Source organism: Corvus brachyrhynchos, unplaced genomic scaffold (assembly GCF_000691975.1).
Source record: "Corvus brachyrhynchos isolate BGI_N302 unplaced genomic scaffold, ASM69197v1 scaffold175, whole genome shotgun sequence".
Taxonomy (NCBI): Eukaryota; Metazoa; Chordata; class Aves; order Passeriformes; family Corvidae; genus Corvus; species Corvus brachyrhynchos.
In genome coordinates, this window is record NW_008238448.1 from 7,592,815 (window position 1) to 7,614,454 (window position 21,640).

The 21,640-nt window shown below is 41.5% G+C and overlaps 1 protein-coding gene across 3 annotated transcripts in view; it reads left to right on the plus strand.

Annotated features, from left to right (window-relative positions):
• NPY2R (neuropeptide Y receptor Y2) overlaps positions 1-2,781 on the plus strand; it is a 10,404-nt gene extending 7,623 nt beyond the window's left edge. For all 3 annotated transcript variants that reach the window (XM_017736876.1, XM_017736877.1, XM_017736875.1), the window contains one exon: positions 203-2,781. In XM_017736876.1, coding sequence (XP_017592365.1) covers positions 239-1,396 — 1,158 coding nt within the window. In that variant the 5' untranslated portion in view covers positions 203-238 and the 3' untranslated portion in view covers positions 1,397-2,781. The remainder of the gene's footprint in view (positions 1-202) is intronic.
• Positions 2,782-21,640: the final 18,859 nt, after the last annotated feature.

Here is a 21,640-nt window from a genome sequence, read left to right on the forward strand (position 1 = left end):
AGGAGTCATGCCTAAATAATATTACTGGATCAGACTTCGAAATGTAAGGGCAAGAGAATTTAAATATATTAAGACAGATCTTCTCTTAATCCTTCAATGTAGCATGTGGGTTAGGAAAGAGATGTGGCTTTAGCTTGATGCTTCTTGTCTTAGCCCATGTGGACCAATTTCTCCACTTGTTCCTGTACTGTTTTGTTTTCAGGGACAGCTTTGTGGCTTAGACCAGGCTGCTGCAAGGATGGGGCCCCTGGAAGCAGCAGGTGAGGAAAACCAGACAGATGAAATGAAAATGGAGCTGTTCACGAAGCTGTACTTGACAAGGTACACCACACCACTCAACGAATTGGCTCTGGACCCTAAGCCAGAACTGAAGGACAGCACAACGCTTGTTGAAGTGCAAATAATTCTCATCTTTGCTTACTGCTCCATCATCCTGCTGGGGGTGATTGGAAACTCCCTCGTGATCCACGTGATCATCAAGTTCAAGAGCATGCGCACAGTGACCAACTTCTTCATTGCCAACCTGGCAGTGGCTGACCTGCTGGTGAATACGCTGTGCCTGCCCTTCACTTTGGTTTATACGCTCTTGGGCGAATGGAAACTGGGCCCAGTCTTGTGCCACCTGGTGCCTTATGCCCAGGCCCTGGCTGTTCATGTGTCTACTGTTACACTGACTGTGATCGCTCTGGATCGTCACCGCTGCATCGTCTACCACTTGGAAAGTAAAATCTCTAAGCGGATCAGCTTCCTGATTATAGGAGTTGCCTGGGCAGTCAGTGCCCTGCTGGCAAGTCCTCTAGCCATCTTCCGTGAGTACTCCTTGATTGAGATCATTCCTGACTTCAAGATTGTGGTCTGCTCTGAGAAGTGGCCAGGGGAGGGGCAGCTCAACTATGGCACAATCTACAGCATCTCCATGCTCCTGATCCAGTATGTGCTGCCTCTGGCAGTCATCTCCTATGCCTACATCCGTATTTGGACCAAGCTCAAGAACCACGTTAGCCCTGGGGCGGGGAATGACCACTATCACCACCGGCGCCGGAAAACCACCAAGATGCTGGTGTGCGTCGTCGTGGTGTTTGCTGTCAGCTGGCTGCCCTTTCACACCTTCCAGCTGGTCAGTGACATTGACAGTCAGGTGTTAGACCTGAAAGAGTACAAACTGATCTACACGGTGTTTCATGTCATTGCCATGTGCTCAACGTTTGCTAACCCCCTTCTCTATGGCTGGATGAATAACAACTACAGGACGGCCTTCCTCACGGCCTTCCAGTGTGAACAGCGGCTGGACTCCATCCACCCCGAAGTATCAGCAGCTTTCAAACCCAGGAAGAAACTAGAAGCAAAGAGGATTCAATTCCCTGGGGACTCTTTCACACAACCTACCAATGTCTAAGATGTCTGACTTTAAAGAAGAAATGAATATGTTGTGGACAAAAGGATGAATCCATTTTGGTACATGCAGTTTTAATGCATAGTGTTGTTCATAAATGGTGAAGGAACAGTAGCAGGAAAGTCAAGGCAGGTATTATGATTTGAGGGGCGTTGATTGACATCAAGAGTATGTAACTGTACAACTGCATGGAAATAAAAGGGAGAGGCTTTGTTTATGGCTGTCTCAAACAGGGTAAATACCCTTCCATCCCTCCCATATCTTCTTGACAAGTCTAAATGACAAGGGCAGGGTTTGCTGGTTTGGCTGGAGGAAGGCAAACGGCTGATTTGTAGCACAGGAATATTGGTGGTGGGTGTGGGTAGTTTTTATGTTGGATGTGGAGATCAGGGAGTGCAGAAGTCTGCCAGGTTAAAGAAGCTTGTCTGGTGGGGGAATCAGCTGTGCTGGTTAAACCTCAAACTTTTCAGGCCCCTTCTCTCCCACAGGCATCTTTTGCAAAGACAAGGGAATTAAGAAGAGAAATATGTCACTTTTTTTGACTTGTGCTAAACTATTTCAAACTAGAGCATTTGAAATAGATTAGGTGGTGAAAACAGAAAAAAGAAAAACCAAACCCACCCAAATGCCAGATTCAGTGAGAGGAAAGGTCAGGTTTCTACATAAAATGAAATGTGGGTTTTGGCCAATCAAATGGGAAAAAAAGTTATCCCTTAAGAATTGGCAGTTGTTATGCTGGTGAGAAAATCATGAGCCTGTGACTTGATCAGTCATTCCCTGCAGATTCCTGCCTTTCATTCTGCTCTGGGAAGAGCTCACAAATGCAGTGCTTTAAAGTGGCATTTGAGGGCAGGGAATGCAGGCTCAGGTCTTCTGTGAGCACTTCATAAACTGCTAATATTTTCATTTTCAGGACCTGCTTAAATGTCTAATGTGTTATTAACTCCACAGGCTTTGCATTGTTGCTGCTTCTGCCTGGATAATAAAACAGCAGATAATTTTGATCCTCTGGAAAGGCTGCTAGATGGTAAAGTGCTTTTCCTTATTGTGGTTTTATGTCACTTACTCATCTTGTCTCGGAGCTTTTTCCATCTTTAGCCTTTGTAAAAATTAAGAGTATCTGAATGACTGTAACCTAATAACAGTATGCTATGTCTATGTGATAACTTATCAGTTATTCTGCATGCTGTAGTTAATAGTTAAATTCCTTTTTTGCTCAGGTATAAAATTTTAATCTGTTTACTGCGTTGTACACAGCAATGTTCAACTCTTCTATGTCTTTGTTCAGCCTCTTTGAACTCATTAAAGAGATGAAGAAAATTTCAATCCGTGTTTATTTCAAGCTGCCCTGTTGCTTATCTAGAATAAAAACAAGTGTGATACTTTCACTTGGAGTCTAGTTTGACAGCTACATTTCGGCAGCCTCATTTTTTCTTTCCATTTTTTGTTGTTCCCAAATTCATTGTGTTTTCTCTTACAAATTAAAACCCAAGAAAACTCCAGTGCTGAAATGTTTGCTATGTAATGAATAGTATCAGGTTTTTATCAAGTGGAGAAATTCAGAGTATTCAGTATTTGTCACCATCCTTTAAATATCCATGAAATCATTTGGACTTGGATTTTCTTGAGCAGAAAATGGAGGTCTAGAGAATGAGCTAGTGTTTACTCGAGCAGGAAAAATATCCATCATTCCTAAACAGTTTTACAAAAATAGATTAATTCTCCACCATGTTCAGGACATGATATTGCCCACAGGTTATTTTTGTCTGAATATTAATAGTATCCAAAATGTAAGCTCGAAACTCTTACGGGTGAGGAAGGATTATAGAAGTGTGCAATTATTATGGACATCAATCACATGTATCACTTGACTCTGAACCCTTCATCAGAAGTATTATTACTACAAATAGCCTCCTTTATTTAAAACACAAATGATTTAAAAGTTCTGTTTAAACTCCTTTAAGCCTGTTAGAGTGTGGTATATAGACAGTTTTGAAGTAACCATGACAGTGTGTGCAAAATCTACAATTCCCAGGCTAATTCTCTGTAACCTTAAGTCTGCTTTATATCATCCCGTATAAAAGCAATTAATTACAAATCATCTTTCCATTTATTTCATGGAATCTTTATTTTATGGCTTTCTGAGCTTTCTCTGCAGCCATCACACTGAGCCAGAACTGGTGCACTGATTTGTTGCATTGCTTTCCTCCCTGCCTTGTGGAGGCGGTGCCTTGGTCAGTGCCGGCTTTAGGGTAACAAACCTGTACACAGTGTCCCTCTGCAAGGTGTGGATTTTCCCAGGGCACTTGAAGATGGGATGTGGAAGAGCCAGCACTCACTTGTGCCTCTTGCATGGCTTAGTCACTCCTGGGACTTGGCTCCTGCATAAGCACAGCTACACGCTCTGGTACCCATCATGTTTGTAGGAAAACATGGCATCAAAAGCAATGATGTAGCAGCATCCCTTGGGGTTGCCCCAAATCCCATCTGGCAGAAGGATCTGGAAACTCAGGGTTCATCCCCATTTCCCTGTAAGGGAAAGTTAACCTATAAGCAATATATAACCACTGGACTAAGGAGTCTGCAGGGGACCCTCTGTTTTTGCCTGATATAAGAACCAGAATCCAGATCTCCCCATTCACCTATTAGTGCTTTAATTATATTTTTAAGGCATTATATTCTTTCCTATTCTTTTCCTATTGCTTAGGTACAGGTTTTACACAAAGCCAAAGAATACCAGCAGCATTCACCCATTAAATAATTTCCTAGTAGGCAGCAGGCCACCCAAAAGGAAATGTCATCACTGATTCAGGGCAAGAATTTGAGCCAACATACCTCAGTTCTCATCAGTGTGAACTAGCCAGCATGCTGCAGCCTCTCCTGAGGCAGCAAAATATGTCTTCTTAGAGCTATTGTATTGTATATAAAATAATTAAACACTGAATATCATGGCTTTATGGGAAGGAGGTTATGACCTTCGCATGGCACCCAGGTTCAGGGACAAGGATATCAGAACAGATACAGACAGAGTTTAGGTTAGGACTCCTTCCCCATTCTCCACAAGTAGATCTACTGTAAAGATACTGCAATATGGGCAGGATGAGCTCACTGGGAGTAGTGCCATGCGGGTCTCTGGGTGAGTCTTGCTTTGGACTCTTATTTGGGATTGGCTTGTGAAGATGAGACCTATCCACCACATAGGTGCCATCAGATGTGATCTAGGATCCTAGCTGGTCAGCACTTAGCTCTTGGTCTCTGTGGAAGAACATGTTTTGATGCCCTGCAAATTTTACTGACAGAAATGCATCTTCAGGCTTCAGCAGCAGCACAGTCCTGAAAGGTCCATAATTACATAGGTACAGCTGCAGCTCTGTGCTCTCCCAGTGCTGGCTGGGCACCAGGCAGCTCAAGCCTGGAGGCAGAAGAGCTGTGCTCATGCACTTTCCTGAGGCTGTCATGCATTTGCCTCGAAGGAGAACACAGCGCTGTGCTTCTTCTGGACAAGTGTTAGAGTCACATTGCCTGTTAAGGGCACAGCCATGGGACTGCAAGTGGAGAAGCAATCCTGAGTGAGCTTGCTAGGGTTTTATGGGAAGCCAGTGAAGACGGGGTTTTGGTATGTGGGGACAGTGCTGAACCCTCTCACTGAGCCTGGTGAGTAAATAGCCTTCACTGAGAGTTGTGATCTCCACGTAGAGCTGCAGTCTGACTGAACAGAAAGTACATCATTGTTAATCTGAGAAAAAAACCAGATTTGAGGCCATAAGCAGTTAAAATAAAAGGACTAAGCTTTGACAGCAAATGGGTTTCATATGCCTATCTATTTATATCTAAATTGTACGTCAGAGCTGCACAAAAGTTGTTTTGTAGAATAAGTGTGTGGAAAATAGTTGTCTGTCAGTATAACCCTGCCTTCTATAAAGTGTGTGAAGGACATATATACCTTGTCAACATACTAATAAGTTAGATAACACTAAGAGTAATAACTGAATGAAAAATACTATCTGCATTTTATCTGTCAGACCACAAAAAAAATCACTGAATTCACAGATTAGTATAATCCATTTCCTTGCTCCATAGTTTCTAAACTCTCTCCAGGATTTTCTTACATTAGTCCAGATCATGACCTTAAGGGATGAATTTTGTCTTTGGATGCCTGAGTTATTTACCTAGTACTGTCATTGTAAATGCCACTCCACAATAGGGGAACTACTTTGTGCCAAATTACAGGTTCTTTGCCCTAAAAAGCTATGAGATGTATGTAAATCCATGCAAGATTGGTTTTGCTAAAGACCTGTGTACTGCAGTATAAATGCTTATTTATGCAATCAGTAGTGATTTTCATATCTTGAATTGGCTGTCATTTTAAAAGGAAATTAATAAAAGTATCTGAGGAATTCTGAAGGTGGTAAAACTGGAGAAGCAAGAAAGTCACAGGATGAGCTGCTACTTCAAGAAGGAAGAAAGAGAGAGCAAGAACAAGGCTAGTGAAAATGTCATTGATTTATAGACTTTCGTTCTTCCTTTGGTCTGGGCAGCAAGAGAAATGTGTAGAAATGAAACCAGGACAAATGAAGACATATGTACGAGGGACAGTGTTGCCCAGGGAAACTGAGGAGCTTTGAGAAGAAATTCCCGTGATTGTTTGAGCCTTAAAACTCACATCAGGTTCTCAAGCAAGTAAACCTGGATGTGTACCTTACTTCACCTGAATGCAGTATAGCTGAACAGCTCTGTACTGATAAGATATCAGAAGGAATGGATGTGTTATTAATTCTAGCTAGGATATGGGATGAATAATGAGCTCCTCATAAGCTCATTTCAGAAGGGATATACAAAAAAATTGGTGCTTGCATTAAAATCTTTTCCCTCTCAGACTTGCCGTGGAAGGAAGACAGCTTTAAAACTTAAAGACTGTGGAATTACACATCCAATGGATGGAGGCGCAGTTTGGCTTGAAATATTATTTTAATTCTTGTTTTTTGCTGATCTGCATAAGAGTAAAAGGCTGTAGTTTTCCTCTTGGGCCTGCAGCTGAATTTGCACAGCTGGAGTTTATATGAAACGGACTTTTATTTGTACACTTCACAACCCTCATAATCTACTAACTCTGCTATACATGATATCTTTAACAGTAGAATCCATGCTTACACATTTATTGGGTCAAACTACTTCTATTCCTTCAAGTTTGCATAGAAAAAGAGAAGTTTAGGACAATTCTCCTATTTATTAGCATCCTCCAAAATAATTTATTTATAGTCAACTGAATTTTAAAGTTTGTTGGCAGTACTGTGACTTCTTAATTTATGTAAGTTAGCCAAGCTGGTGAAACAACTAGCCTTGCTCTCGTAGCACTCTGGCTTGGGGCAAGCCCGTCTCAGCAGAGCATGGCTACAGTTCCTCACCAAATCAAACCTGAGGTTTGGAGCTGAGGCAGACGCACCCTTTCCCAGTGTATTCTGAGGATTGCTCCCAGCAGCTGAGCTGGGGAAATATTTTTCAGTTTTTCAGTGCTTCGAATCTCAGTTTATGCCGCTGTGAGGACAACGCATGTTACGTTTGGCAGAGCTGCATCCCGCTTGCACTGTAAAGTGACTGACTCCAGAGAGTGTAAGTGTGCAAGTGCCACATGTCTGCTGCCTCTCCAGCTCAGTGTAGCCCAGCTTCCAGAGCTCAACTAGAGCTGCAGTATGTGTTCACAGGCACCCTTGCACTGAGCGCATGGAAGCTGCGCACTGTCACAGGGAGAGTGAGGGCAGTGAGGCTGAGCTGATGACAGGGTGGCTGGGGCAGTTTCCCTCAGGGAGCTCATCCTTAGCCCTGATTAAAACTTGCTCTCATACCTCCCACTCTCTTTAGCACTGATGTGGCCTGAGGCACCAAAAGCTGATGGTCTCTTCACATTAATACGTGGCGTGAGTAGCGGTAGACTGCCACTTCAGCAGTGCATTTCTTCTCCGTGCCTCCATCAGCTGTACTACTCACACCAGAACTGAACTGGCAGGGAGATCCATGGGGAAAAATATTTTACAGATAAGTGTTAAAGTTCTTGTACTGACAAGAACACTGGCTGACAGGTGGTTTTGCAAAATATAAATACTTTTAAGACAGAGCTGGGTGCAGTCATGGTGGGATGGGTGTGTGCAGCAGCAAACCTCTCCTCTGTCACCACAGCATGAGGCAGATGCTTACACAGAACCACACAGAACTTGTGCAGGCCAGTATGATGTGCAGGAATCAAGAAACCACTTCCAGTTAACATTAATTCCTGCTTCTGTAGGTGACAGGTGAAAATTTAGCAATAGGGATATACAGTTTATGGTCTTCAGTGTTGAGATCTCTCATGAGTCATATTAAGCCAGAGGAATGATTGCAAGGACAAGTAGGATTAAAAATTATGGAAGGGTTAAGCTATAATAAAGGCAGTCTCACTGTGCATAGCAAGTTTTCTTTCTTTGAAGTTAAAATTCTGTGGTTATCTCAGTTAATTGGAATCAAAGGTAGAGAAAAGAGAGGAAGAGATCTCATTGCATTCGGAATCCTTATTTTATTTGCTTGTTTTCTTCTAATGGGGCAGCAAAAGGGTTTATATCCAGCTCAGTGTATAATTGATTACCAGGACATAAATTGAAATGAAAAATCATGCTCTCCATAATTGCTATTCAAAAGCCTAAGCCTGCAATATACCCTGAAAGTACGCTTTCTGATTTATCTATCCTGTTCATCATCCTTTCCTTCTTAGTGCTTGTGCCTGTGCTATGAATTCTGATTTTCAACATCAGAAGAAGCTGCCTTTCTGACTCTTAAGTTAGCTGGAAACCCCAATGGTGTGTTGTCTTACTCTTGATAAACTACTGTCTAGTATCTCTCATGATGTCTTCTTCTGTCTTGGACTATAAGAGCAAGTAGCAACTTCCTCTAACCTTACTTTGTGGTTATAATTTAGCTATTCCTGACAAACTCCTAGAACACTTTGTAATCTCATATGCATCTGTTGCCTATGTATGATACAGCTAATTTCTTGCTTTTCTGGCTTTCCGATGGTAGAATATGGCTGTTCCAGTCCATAAAAAAAAAAAATCCAATTCATCATTTTTATTGCTCAGTTTGCCTCTTCTCTGAGACATAGTACAGGTGACACCAGAAAATTTTTCTCTCTCTGTGAGATTGTATATATGTATGGAAAGCTTGGTACTGCTATAAAGGAAATTAGAGTATTTGGCTGCATAATGCTTAAATCTTGATTTCTGAATAAAAACCCAATCTACTTCAAATGACTTTGCAAACCCCAGTAATTTAGCATTAATAAAGCAGCAGAAAGTCCTGCCTGGGTGCTTGACAGGACAAGATGGCAGGATGAGGCAGTTATGTGACTTGAAAAATACTGAACTTTGGCTCAAGAAGGCATTTTCCTTAACTATTTTGTCCTGTTACACAGGAAGTTGCTTGTCCCTTCTGCTGGAAACAGGTGCTCATAGTGTGAGCTCTGCTGCTGACAGGGTAGGTTCCTGGTAAACAAAATACACAGACCTTTGTGTGTGATGCTGGCAGAACTATTCCTTGAATACCTCCTCTTTCACGTTTGGTTGCCCATCTTCCCACCCAGTTTGCTACCGAAGAGATTTTCCTCTTGGGATCTGCAAGTGACAATCCTTCATGGGCTGTTTACAGCCTGGTGTCTTCACAAATCCTAACAAGTGACATTTAAATAGTGGGAAGGAGCCAACAGTGCAAACAGGACTACAACTCTATTGCAGCAAGCCTTCCTGTTTGAAGCAAATGAGATGCTGACTCACCAAAGAAGAACAGGTAAAATGGGGAAGGTCAGAGCACTGATGGTATTTTTGTTCTTGTGCTCATAATTTCTGATTAGAAACCATATTTTTTTTTTTTCTACTGAAGTTACACCTACCCAGTATCACAGTTGCTGAGGTGAAAAAGAGATTAAAGAGGTAAACTATTTGGACTGCTTTTTCTAGTAGAAACAGACTGAAGTGCCCTCCTAATCTTTGGACCAATGTAATTCTTGGTGTCTATATTGAACTCTTGCTAGCTGATGTGCTTACTGCTGAACTTCTGTTCCCAAAAGAGCTAAAAGATAGAGAAAGGCAAATTTCAGTGGAAGGTGGTTTTGAATTTATGCTTCCAACTCCATTTTATTCCTTTGAAAATCTCCCCATAAGCCATTTCATGCCTTTACATACACATGCCCTTAGCTCACATCACCTGCATGGGAGGATTGGCAGCACCTGACTGCAGTTTTATTGGAGCTATCCTACCACTCCGACTGAAGGTGGCTAAGTAGCAGGCCTTCATTTTACCTGGATGATTTGCAGCCCTAATTAAGCATGTATGCTCTCAGAGACAGGCTGAAACACTCTCAGGGTGGAAAGCTTGCAGACATTCTACTGTCCTTGATAAAGTCCTGGTTCACCCATGAGGATCATCAAGTGTGAAAGATCAGGCCCTTGAGAGCCCTGTCCATCCATCTGCAGGTCTCCCTAAGACTAATATCTAGCAAAGCCTAATTTGCCACACTCCTTACTTTGGAGCCTACACCTTAGGATGTCAATGTAGAGTAGCTTTTACCAGTGTTACTTGGAAAAAATGTGTGCTGCTTTCTGTATCTCCACAGGTGTTTTAGAGACCATATTTGTCTGTAGCATCTGTTCAGAATCCCACACAATAACCCTTCTGAAAAGCACAGGTGTAAAGGCCCTTCATGTAGCCAGGTTTTTAGGTCTGCCCCATTTCCTGGGGCACTTCACTGATGCTTCCCTCCTGGCTTTCAAGAGGTCAGTCTTTAGCATTCAGGAATACTTTGGTTGGCTTAAGTTTGTAATCAAGACCGCTCTCATTCTTCCTTCCTACCTCCTCCCCGAGAAGGATGCTGCTGACTTTCATTTCCAAAAAATTCTGCATCATCCTATCATGGAAAGAAAACAGGGAACTGGTTTCTTCAAAACACCGTGAAATTGCTTTTGCTATTTAAAAAACCCCAAAAAACTAGCTCAGCACAGGGCAGCATTTGAAATTGGAGTTTATGGGTTATCTTTTTATGCCTGAAAGACATATACAGCCACATTTAAAGACTTATCCTCTCAGAGACTGCTAAGAGCCTTTGCCTGATGCAGATTTCAGTTTCTCACTAGACACTTTTCAGATGGAAAGAGGTGAAAGCCAGCCCTGAACACAAAAAAGCAGCCTAATTTCTGCATCCAGCTTTAGAGGAGGACAAAATCTACACTGGGAGAATTGCCTATTAGAGTTCAACAATTCATTGGATTTTCATTTTCTATTAACACACAGAGCTTAATTGATTTTTAAAACAGCTCATTTTAAAAGTGTGATCCTAGGCAGTGTTCCTAGTATATTTTTATGATGTGACCGCAGGGCTGGTTAAAGGGAGATGTAAGCTATTAAGGCACAGATGTGTTCCCATTGTTGATAATCTTGAAAATACTTAATGCAGACCCTGCTGGATCTGAACGCTGTGGCACCTAGCAACTCGGGAGTACTTCACTCCTAATGTACCTTGGCAGATATTTTATTCAGATGAACAGCATGCCATTTGAGGTCATGATTGGTTTGTAAATCCATGCTCAGGAGCTCTACTGAACTCTGTGTAATTATACCAGACCAAAATATTCTTTTGCATGGAAAAACTAAAGACAAGCCTGATGTCTTCTCTTATTTTGCCCTCAATTATTTGCTGTGTTTAATACAAAGTTGTTAGTTGCCTAACACTGAGACTTGTCTATCCTTTTTCTTTTTTTTTTCCCTGAGAGATGCTTGATTTGAGCGGAACAATATTAAAAAAAAGAAGAGAAAAAGGTCAGATGCTGGTAAATATATCCAGAAATGATGCAGTGAACCATTGGAAAAGAAGGAAAAGTGTCTTTCATGCAGAAATTTGTATTACACACTTTTTTTGCCATCACAAAATGTAGCTAAACACTCCCATTCCGTGTTTTCCAAAGCAAAGCAAAAACAGAACAGTAGGCATGTAAGCTGGTGACCAGATTCTCAGCTCCCATAAATTAGGTCAGTGTAGCTCCACTGCACATAGTAATACTCAGACCATTTATATTGCATTCTGGCACCAGCCTGAAGAGCTCTATCTTTCACCTGCTCAATTTCAGACAGAGGCAATAAAAAGAAATTCACTACATTAGCACTATGACAAAGTTTTTCATTTGTCCTACTTTTATCTCTTTGGAGCTGTGTTTGGATGGGTTATTTGTAAATGCAACTTGTGTCCTCCATCTGAAACCCCTCCTGAGGCCGGAGGGAGAACAGAGGAGAAAGGGGCTCTACAAGCCAGAGCAGCCAGGGCTGTGGTCACAGCAGCTGCCAGCAGCAATGGGCACACGGGAAGAAAGGCTGGTGAGTAACTGCTGGTTGGAAGTTCTTAGGGAGGACGTTGAAATGGGGATGCCTGAAAATGGGATAAAAAGGAGACGGGGAATTTTACTGCAAGAGAGTTTGAGATTACACAGTATGGGGGTAGAAAGGAGAAGTTGAGGTCTTAGAGCCAGGAGGTTAAATTTTATAAAAGAACAGCTGTATGAAATGGTTACAGAGTCAGGGAATAGAGCAGTGGTGGGTAATAAAAAGAGCCTTTTCCCAGGCCTGTTAATCCCATATCTGTTAGGTGCCCTTTTCACTCTGCTGTGTTTGAGTTGACAATCTGTGATAATGGTGAGATCCACTGATCTCCATATTTTGTAAGTATGGTTGTGAAAATCGAAAAAAAGTTCAAGGGCATTTAATGACTTGAGCAAGAAGGTTTACTTGTCTTTGTGTTCTTTTTTTTAGTAAAAACAAATATTTTATTCTGAGTTTGTCCCAGAAGTCACAATATTTGAAGAGATCCCAGGGAAGAATATTTTCACTGGTTTTAAACCTGATGCAGTTCTCTGTTTCTCCCCACTGCAAGATGAAACCATTTCAAATTTAGCAACCCAGTGGACAGTCCAAATAAACCCTGAAGCTCCTCATCAGAAGCCAGTTACCTTGGCTTGAGTTTCAGCAATCCAGCTGATGGCTGGCAGGTGCTCCATCATCTGCTCTTGTTCCCGTAGAAACAGAGAAAATAGTCAAACTTAGGTAAAGCTTTTTTTCTTGCTTTTTTTTTTCTTCTTTTTTTCTGAAAGAAAGAACAGCAGCAAAGATGTTCATGAAGTGCTGCTTGTTTTCCATGACCTGGGGCTCTTTTTCATTGGAAATGGCAGAAAGTAAGCAGCCAGACACAGAACCATAAGATCCTGTGGAAGCTACAAGAGGTACAGGCTCAAGTGAGATAGAGATATTGAGGTTTTTTTTTCAGAAAAGCATACAGACTATGAGTCAACAGCAGTAAAAGATCAGTAAGAGTTTACGAGATGAAAAAATAAACAAAAAGGCGTGAAAAACACCTGTAGGTGTGAGTTTTTCTCTTTGTAATTTAATAGTGTTCATTGACTCTAGTGAGTTAGGAGCAGACTGTATTGTTTGGGTTTCTTTCATTATTCCATGTGCAGACATGATCAAAACATTTGCTGAAATTGAATTCTTCCTTTTGTTGTAACAGTTTTCTGTAAAACTACAGCCTGGTTGATTTGTGAGTGCTTGTGCTCACACATCTTTTGGGCAATATGGTGCTTTCACTTAATTCTCCTGAAATTGTTCTGGTTCTCTAATGCTGCAGAGGAGCAGCAGTTAGCCCAGTGAGTGTGTTTTACAGCACACATTCCTGTAAAAGTAAGACAATTGCCCTTGGCCTTTACATGTGCCAAAAAGGAGAAGAAAGTATCTCTCCCAGGATGGCATCCCTCCTCCCTCAAAACTGGTGGATTTTATCACTACGGTGAGTGCTGTGCAGCCCTTCAGAAGGACCTCGACAGGGTGGAGACATGGGAAGAGAAGAACCATCTGAAGTTCAACCAGGACACGTGCAGGGTCCTTCACCTAGGCAAGGTCCTTCACCTGGGTAAGGTCTTGCACCTGAGAAAGAAGAACCCCCTGCACCAGTAGAAGCTGGGGGCCAACCTGTTGGGAAGCAGCTCTGGGGACAATGGACCAACAATGTGCCCTTGTGGCCAAGAAGGCCGATGGTATCCTGGTGCATTAGAAAGAGAATTGCCAGGGAGGTGATCCCACCCCTCTACTCAGCCCTGGTGAGACCTCACCTGGAGTGCTGTATCCATTTCAAGGGAGACAATGGAGCCCTGGAGCAGGTCCAGCAGAGGGGAAAAAAGATGAGGAAGGGATTGGAGCATCTCTCTTATGAGGAAAGGCTGAGGGAGCTGGGCCTGTTCAGTGTTGAGAAGAGACAATTGAGAGGGGACCTCATGAATGCCTATAAAGTATCTGAAGGGAGGGTGTCAAGATATGGAGCCAGGCTCTGCTCAGTGGTGCCAAACAACAGGACAAGAGGCAATGGGCAGAAACTGGTGCACAGAAGTTCCACATGAACCTGAGGAAGAACTTCACTGTGCAGGTGACCGAGCACCAGCACAGGTTGCCCAGAGAGGTTGTGGAGGTCCCTCACTGGAGATACTCAAAAACCATCTGGACACAACCCTGTGCCATGTGCTTTAGGATGGCCCTGCTTGAGCAGGGAGGTTGGACAGGTGACCCACTGTGGTCCTTTCCAACCTGACCCATTCTGTGATTCTGTGATCTTCCAGACAGACGTGTTACATATGAATGACAGTGCTCTGTCTGATTCAGACTAATCACAGAATCGTCACAAACATCCATCATCCCCAAAGGCTAACACTTTTTGGTTCTCTTAGTGAGACATTACATGAGCAGCTGGACATCCATTTGAAGCAAGTCTCCAGACAGATTTGGTAATGAACTGGAAAGGTATCCATTGCAAAAGTTACTGTAACGAAAAGCACCATTCTGGGAGCTAGTTTCCATATTGTGACATGATTTCACAACATTTTTGGTGAGTTTTCATAATAATTTAGAGTCTTATGTATGCAGACACTGATGGCAACCTTGAGATACTTCTACTGCAGCAGATGAGAGAGTTAACTGAGCTGGTGATTGTCAAGGTAATAAAATGGCTAGGGAAAACCAAACCCTCTTGTCTGCTCTTATGAGAAATACCTATTTCCAATAGCATTTTCACATTTTAATGTAGCTAGGAGGGATTTCTTGATGGTTTTCATTAGTAAGGAACATTTTAGGATTTTACTTTAAGTATATTTGCTAAAAAGAGCACTTCATTTTCTTTCATAATTTTTTTCCTTGCGGTGGAAAGCAGCAATTTTTCATGTTGTAAGAAGTCAAATAATGGTGCATCCTGCCTCTCCTTAAAATCTGGTAGACAAAAGTCTGCAATTTCAGTTTGAAACAGCTAAGAGAGTTTAAAAAATGAAATTTACTTATTTATTTATTGATTTATTTATATATAGGAGATAGATGAACCTAGGTTCTCTGCTTTACTATTATTTTCTTCTTGATGCCCTATACATCAATTCATTGTTTCCCTCGTAGCTGACTCAGAAGCATGAACTCTGAACATGGACTCAATGTAACTTATTTTTATTCTCAAGCTGAGACACAAGCAAGGTAACAAGGCAAGCTCTTACTTCATCATGTCGCCTGTATCAGAGGTCGTACCTCTTGAGTATAGAAGGCCAAACAGAAAATTACTTACAGAATGTAGGAGTTTATTTTTTAGAGCATCAGAATGAATAGACAAGATTGAATCAAAGGTCTGTCTAACCCCAAAAGGCCAGAAGGGGTGAATAATTGATGGGGAGAGAATAGTTACAGAGCAGGCATATGATGACAACTCCCCCCAGTACACTCTGTGTTCTGGAGAGCTATACACACTGCACATTGGTAACCTATATTAAATAAATCCTTGAATGCAACAAAATTGTTGTATTTCAATTCAAACTTGTCCAAGTAAACCTGTCTTGCTTTTTATGCTTATTCAAGCACTTAATACTCCCTGGCCAAGGATTTCAAGGTTTAAATATGTGATGCATGAAAGACTAATGCTTCTTGGGTTTCTTTGCATCTGAATCATTATTTTTTGCTGTGTCCCTCAACAAACGAAGGTCATGAGCTTCACTGTAAGAGTCTGGAATACCTTTGCCTTTTGCCCACTGATGAAAAGATCTGCCAACCATTTGCTTACCTAAAGCTGCACTGTAAGAGAAATAGGGACCTAAACTTCAGCAAATCCTATTTAAACCAGAAGCTGAACTGTCTCCATTAATAAATGATGATTTGGGTGAAGATAAAACAACTACTAGAAAATCAATATTTAATTATTATCCAAGGATACAGGGTGTTTTTATCTCTTTTCACATGAAATTACATAGTAATACATTCAGCATTTTGCTGATTGGCTTTTCATCAGCAAGTCATTTCTTATAAAAGCTAGCAATAGCCCAGCTATCAGCAAAAGGCAGTCATCATGCATCTCATTACTTGAGGCACTAGACTCTTAACAGGGAAATACTGCTGCTTCCAAATCTTTCCTCTGCTGTCTGTATTTAGCAGTGTTGCTGTGAATATGCTTGTGATGCTTTTGAAGGGTGTTGGGATGACGCCAACAGATGGCTGAACATAGAACTTGTCTTCTGCACCCCCAGGATCAGGAAGAGCAGTGACAGTAGGCACATGTCAGTCAGACTGATGCTACATGCTACTGATTATATGCCATTTTTCATAATCCAGGTTTCTCTGTGTCCTTCCATAGGACTTTTGTTTGAAGGAGTGCAGGCGTAGGATGTGTGCACATCTGCTCAAACCTCTAGGCAGGTTTGAAGTAGGTGGTTGAAGCACAACAAGGTTTACTTACTTGGATGTCTGGTCTTATGAATTATGGATGTGTTGATCATTTTGAATTATGACCTTTTTTGAGTGTTGTATGAAAGGAGAGAAGATTAGCACTCCCCTTGATAAGGATGGAAGAGGCCCTTACAGCCTATACAACATGGATACAGTTAAGGCACTGTCACCTACTTTGTGGCATCTAACCATTTTTAACCCAAAGGAACAGCATGAAATTGTGTCAGAGGAAGTTTAGGTTTGATATTAGGGAAAGGATTTTCACCCAGAAGGTGATTGGGCACTGGAACGGGTTCCCCAGGGGAGCGGTCACAGCACCAAGCCTGATGGAGTTCAGGAAGCATCTGGACAATGCTCTCAGGCACAGGGTGCAACCCTTGGGGAGTCCTGTGCAGGGCCAGGAGTTGGAATCAATAGTCCTTGTGGGTCTCTTCCATCTCAGAATATTCTGTGATTCTGTGACAAGGCTAAAGGCTAGTATTTGAAGTTGCTGCCTGTCCAGATTTATTGGTGGTTATTCAAAAATAATTCAGACAATTGAATGGCATAAGCATGACTATTCCAGCACTTGAGGTATACACACAAATGCAAAGAACCCCTTACTGCAGGTTACAGAACACTTCTAAATAGAGCTATCAGGTGTGCAGCCAGAGCTGATTCAAGGTTTCTTCACAATACAGGTAAAATTCAGGTTTCAGATGTGGTGTGGTAAAATTCCTTTATGCCTTCTTCTTGCAGGTGTTACCCTCCTTCCCTCAATGGAATACAGAGCTGTGCCCCATCACCCTGCACTCCCCTGCCTGGCTCTGAGTCCATGCTCTGGGAAGGAAAGCAGCAGGTAGTCCTGGCCAGAGCGGGGCTCAAAGAGCAGGAGTGAAGGTGCCAAAAGGGCTTCTGGTGAGCACAGAAGCCCTGCATCCATCCATCACTTCTGAAGCCTCCCTATGGAGCGCACCAGGGAGTTTGGTGTGCAGTGGTGGTGGGAAGGCCATACAGATTAGCGTTCCTTCTCCCTCAGTGCTGGGCTCTGTACCACAGCATGGGCTCTTTCACATCTTTTTTGGGGTTTATTCACTTTCCATACGCAACAAACAGGATGCTAGCCAGCTCATTAATATTCTGCTACGCCATGGCTGGATCCTGAAGCTCTCATTCAGGCAACAACTCTGCTGCATTGCGTGAGACCAGCAGCATAAGCAACAGCTGCCTAGCTCAAACCACATTATGAAACTTGTAGGCATGAAATGATTAACATAATTTCTAAAATCTAAAGAAAATTCAGCCATGGCTAATTTCCCCAGGCACTCTAGAAATACCTTTTTCTTGTTTAAGAGGTATATAGGTCAGTCAAGTGTTATCGGTAACTAGCACTTAATGAGAAAGCTAATGCTTTCTCTGCTTCAGTCATCAGTTTCTCTAAAGCTGACTCTCTGTTCTCAGAAAGCTGGGTTGCTTTTTTAATATATATAAACATACAAGCAAGCAGCACAATATACAGTACAGATGAGCAATCTCTGTCCTCATATTTCATCAGGAGCCTCTGTCACTCCTCCTGTATATAGCACTTGTTCTCCCATTTATTAATTCTTTAAGGACTGACCTGACATTTTACAGTTTATCATGATTCTAGAGCAAACCACAGCCAAGCTGTTTCAAAAGCACACTGAAGCACAGTTTGTACCCCAGGCCCTCCAATCCTTCTTTGACTGTGTGTATTGAACCAGATTAGGAAAAAGATCTGAAATATTCCAGTCCCACATGTATTCTGAGCAAGAAAGGGTCAGAAGGAGACAAGAGTGTGGGAGGTTCCTAAGCACTCACTAAAGTGCACTGATATACACCTTAATCAGTATGGGGATGGTCTGGCTTGGTGTTACGGGCATAGTTCATACTGAATTTCTGACTTCTCTGCCCAGTGTCTGGAAGATCTGTCACCTGTGTTAAAGATCCTGGCACTGTTAGCTTGGAAGTCATGCAGGGCTCCCTACCTACCTGCAGTCCTGCATGTAAGGGAGTAAAAAACCCCATGAGGTACGTTAGAGAGGTTTTGCTTCTGGTAAAAATGCTCAGCAAAAATTTTCTCTAGAAAAATGAAAACAGTCCCCACCTTCTGCAGCAGCACAAAAGGAAAAATCAATTCAAACTGTACAGAAGGCAGTATGGCTGGCCATGGACTTTCTGTTCTCAGCATTTTCTAACCCTTGAAGTAACCATTCAGCGCTGACACTCAAAGACAATGAAGCAAACAGTTCTTGAAAGGACTTATTAAACAGTACTGTCACATCATGGTCTCAGCTAATACACCTTATTATCCGTTTATTCAATATTAAAAATGTTTGATCTGATGTGATGGGGGGCTTTCCTTCCTTTTTTAAGGTTTTGTGGAGTAAATAATTAAATATCTGAATAAGGAAAAGGGAAAAAATCAGAACACTGAGCAAACAAGATGAGGAAAAAAATCAGGTTTGGAATGAATCCCATGTGATTTTCATTTATTCACTGAGTTGAAATAATTTCCTTGTAAGACATTACAGATTCACTACACAATGCTGCTCAAGAATGACACTATATTTATAGTGAGCTATGAAGTACTGTGAGGCACATTCTCTTCAAAGCTTGACAAAAGCTAAATATAATAGGGTGTCTTGAAAAAAGAGAAAAATAAATGTATGCAACTTATGCAAAAAAGATTTTGCTATTAAGGTAAATGTTGCTATTACCTGCCACATACTGGTACCATTTCTTCAAAGTAGTAAACAATATGCTATATGCTTCTGATAGGAAAAACACTCATTTAAATGGTGCATCTTTAGAAACAAAATTGTGTTAGTTTACACCTATTTTTAATTAGATTTTTCTGTAAGACTTAATTTTAGTTTTTTATTATTTAATATATGAGACCACACAGTTTCAAAATGCTGTCCCAGGAGCTGCTAAAATTTCCCAAAGTGGTGTTGAAGAAATCCCCTATTAACAGATATAACAGCATTCTTCAGTCTCAAATCATAAAATCAAAATACAATGGAAAAAATGTTTGATTAAAACATCAAAGTTACCAGTAGCTATAAATGAAACTGGATTAAAGGCATATAACCTCTAGGAAGAACTGATTAAAATGGCAGATTGCAAATTGATTGGAAGGTGAATTCCTTGCACAGAGCTGTGGCTGTGCAGGAAGGCTAAAGGACACGGACGTGGCCTGTGATGGGCACACGAGTACACAGGAACAGGCTGCAGTCTCCTGCTCCACAGACATCAGGGGAGGTAACAATGCAAACAGCCAGGCTGGCACTGCCATGGCTGTGGCTGGGCAGAAGGTGCCACTGAGAAGAGAAAACTTCTGAGGAAATAGAAAAAATTTTCTATTACAAAGACTTCTGAAACCTTTCCAAGTTCTCAAAAGCAAATGGCAAAACTTTCTAAAACATCTAAAACGACTTTTTAAAATTAAAAATTAGTAACTATCTTTCTGTGGCATTTTGGTTTTTCATTGGTCCAGTAATATGTAATGGTAGTCTCCTAACCTTATTTCAATACCAGAAATATGGAATTCTACCAGAATATGGAATAACTGGAAAAGTTGTCTGGCTTTGCTTTGAAAAGCCGTGGGAAGACTTTCCATTTTCCTCTGAGAATCAGATGAGAGTAAAGCAAAAGGATGATGAGAGCTGGCTACAGTAGAAATGCATTTGTTAGACAGAAGCAGAACTAGGATAAAATTGTGTTAAGAGTACATGCTTTATAGGGGAAAGACCAAAAGTAAAGAAAGTGTGGAAAGGGATTCTTTGCCTATCAAGCTAGGAGGAAGATAAAATGTGAAAACAATTGAGTGTCTGAAAGATTATAGTATTATCAACATTAAGAATGTGGGTTAAAAAGATTAGCATAATTTACAATATTTTCACATTGTGTAAATTTAAAGTGTAAAGAACTTCAAGAGGCTAGAAATGATAAACCAGTGTTGTCAAAAGAAAAAGCATTCTCTTCCTGCTTATGTGGACTTTTCAAATATGTTACATCATGACTTCTACAGTGAAACATTGAGATTTTGATTAAAGCAATTTTTATAGGCTGTGCCTGCTTTCTATTAAAAAAAAAAAATCAAATTTTCACTCAAAACAATCTTGGACTTTCATTATTTACCATGAAAATTGTAGAGGCTCTGCAGAAGAAGAGCCATTTTCTGATGCAGATACCTGTGGATATCCTAGAAAGAGGCCTGCAAGTGTATTCATGATGAAATAGCAAAGACAGGAATTGAGAGAAATGAAAGCAGCTTTGGAAAGGACATCTGTGGAAACAAAGACAAATGAGTGTTTTAAAAACATATTTATGCTAGGCTGATTTGAATCACATTGTGAGGCTGGTGAGTCATGGAAAGCAAGAAAATAATAGGATTAAACAGAGAACTGCCTTGAGAGATGGCTAAACCTCATACCCTCCACCACCCTTCCCAAAGTGATGGCCCTCAGGATCCTGGGTGACCAGCTGAAGAGGAGCCATCCCCTAGCCAGGGGCAAGTTGAGTTATCCTACAAAGCTGTGGTAAAGCAGAGCAGGCAATTAACACAGGGAATCACACACACAGGAGCTTCCGATGTGCCTGCGTCTGCTTGCCCTAATAAGCAGGTGGTTAGCTCTGGCTCCATGTACCCAACCATACGAGCTGGAAGGACAGTACTGAGAGAAAGATTTGCAGTTAAATTGCCTGAGCAGACTAAACACAGAAAGAACATTTTAAATTAGCTGGGTTCAAATGTCAGCTCACTTCAGAAATTAGAATTAATCTGATCTATCACTGTCTCGCACATCTGTCAGCATGGGAAAATCAGTAACTGGCAAGGAGACAGAACTGGCTGTCTGCTCTTGTCCAGAACAGCAGAGCTATCAGATTTCAGGAAGGTTTTTACTTCTCTTATGAAAGGAAACTAGGGGTAGAAAAGGAAACTAACTTTCAAAGAGGAAACTCCTTTACCATAATGATAAGAAAGGGAACTCAAATATTGTATTTTATAGTTAGGGGGAGAGAATATAAACATTATTAATAAGAATAGTCATCACTTACATCAAATAATTACATTCTTGTGACTGTTGCAGATTAATCCCTGTGAATACAAACACAGAATTACTCATTATTACTCCATATAACTGTAGTCATTGTTACATTCATGTTTCTTTATTTTGGTCCCAGTCTTTATTTTCCTCAAGAACACTTCCCAGTGAAGGCATGGGCTGGGGTAAGGAGAGCCCATGGTGCTCAGCTGCAGCATGGACCACAGGGCACGTGGTTTATTCCTACCCTGTGTCAGACTGAGGGCACTCGCCGCAAGCGTAGCCGGAAGTATGGCACCATGAGGATACTGCTGTTTCTTCCTTCTATTGCTGTCTGGGATGTGAGTTTTCCTACTAGGTGAGGCCATGTCAAAGACTGCCAATCAGCCTCAGG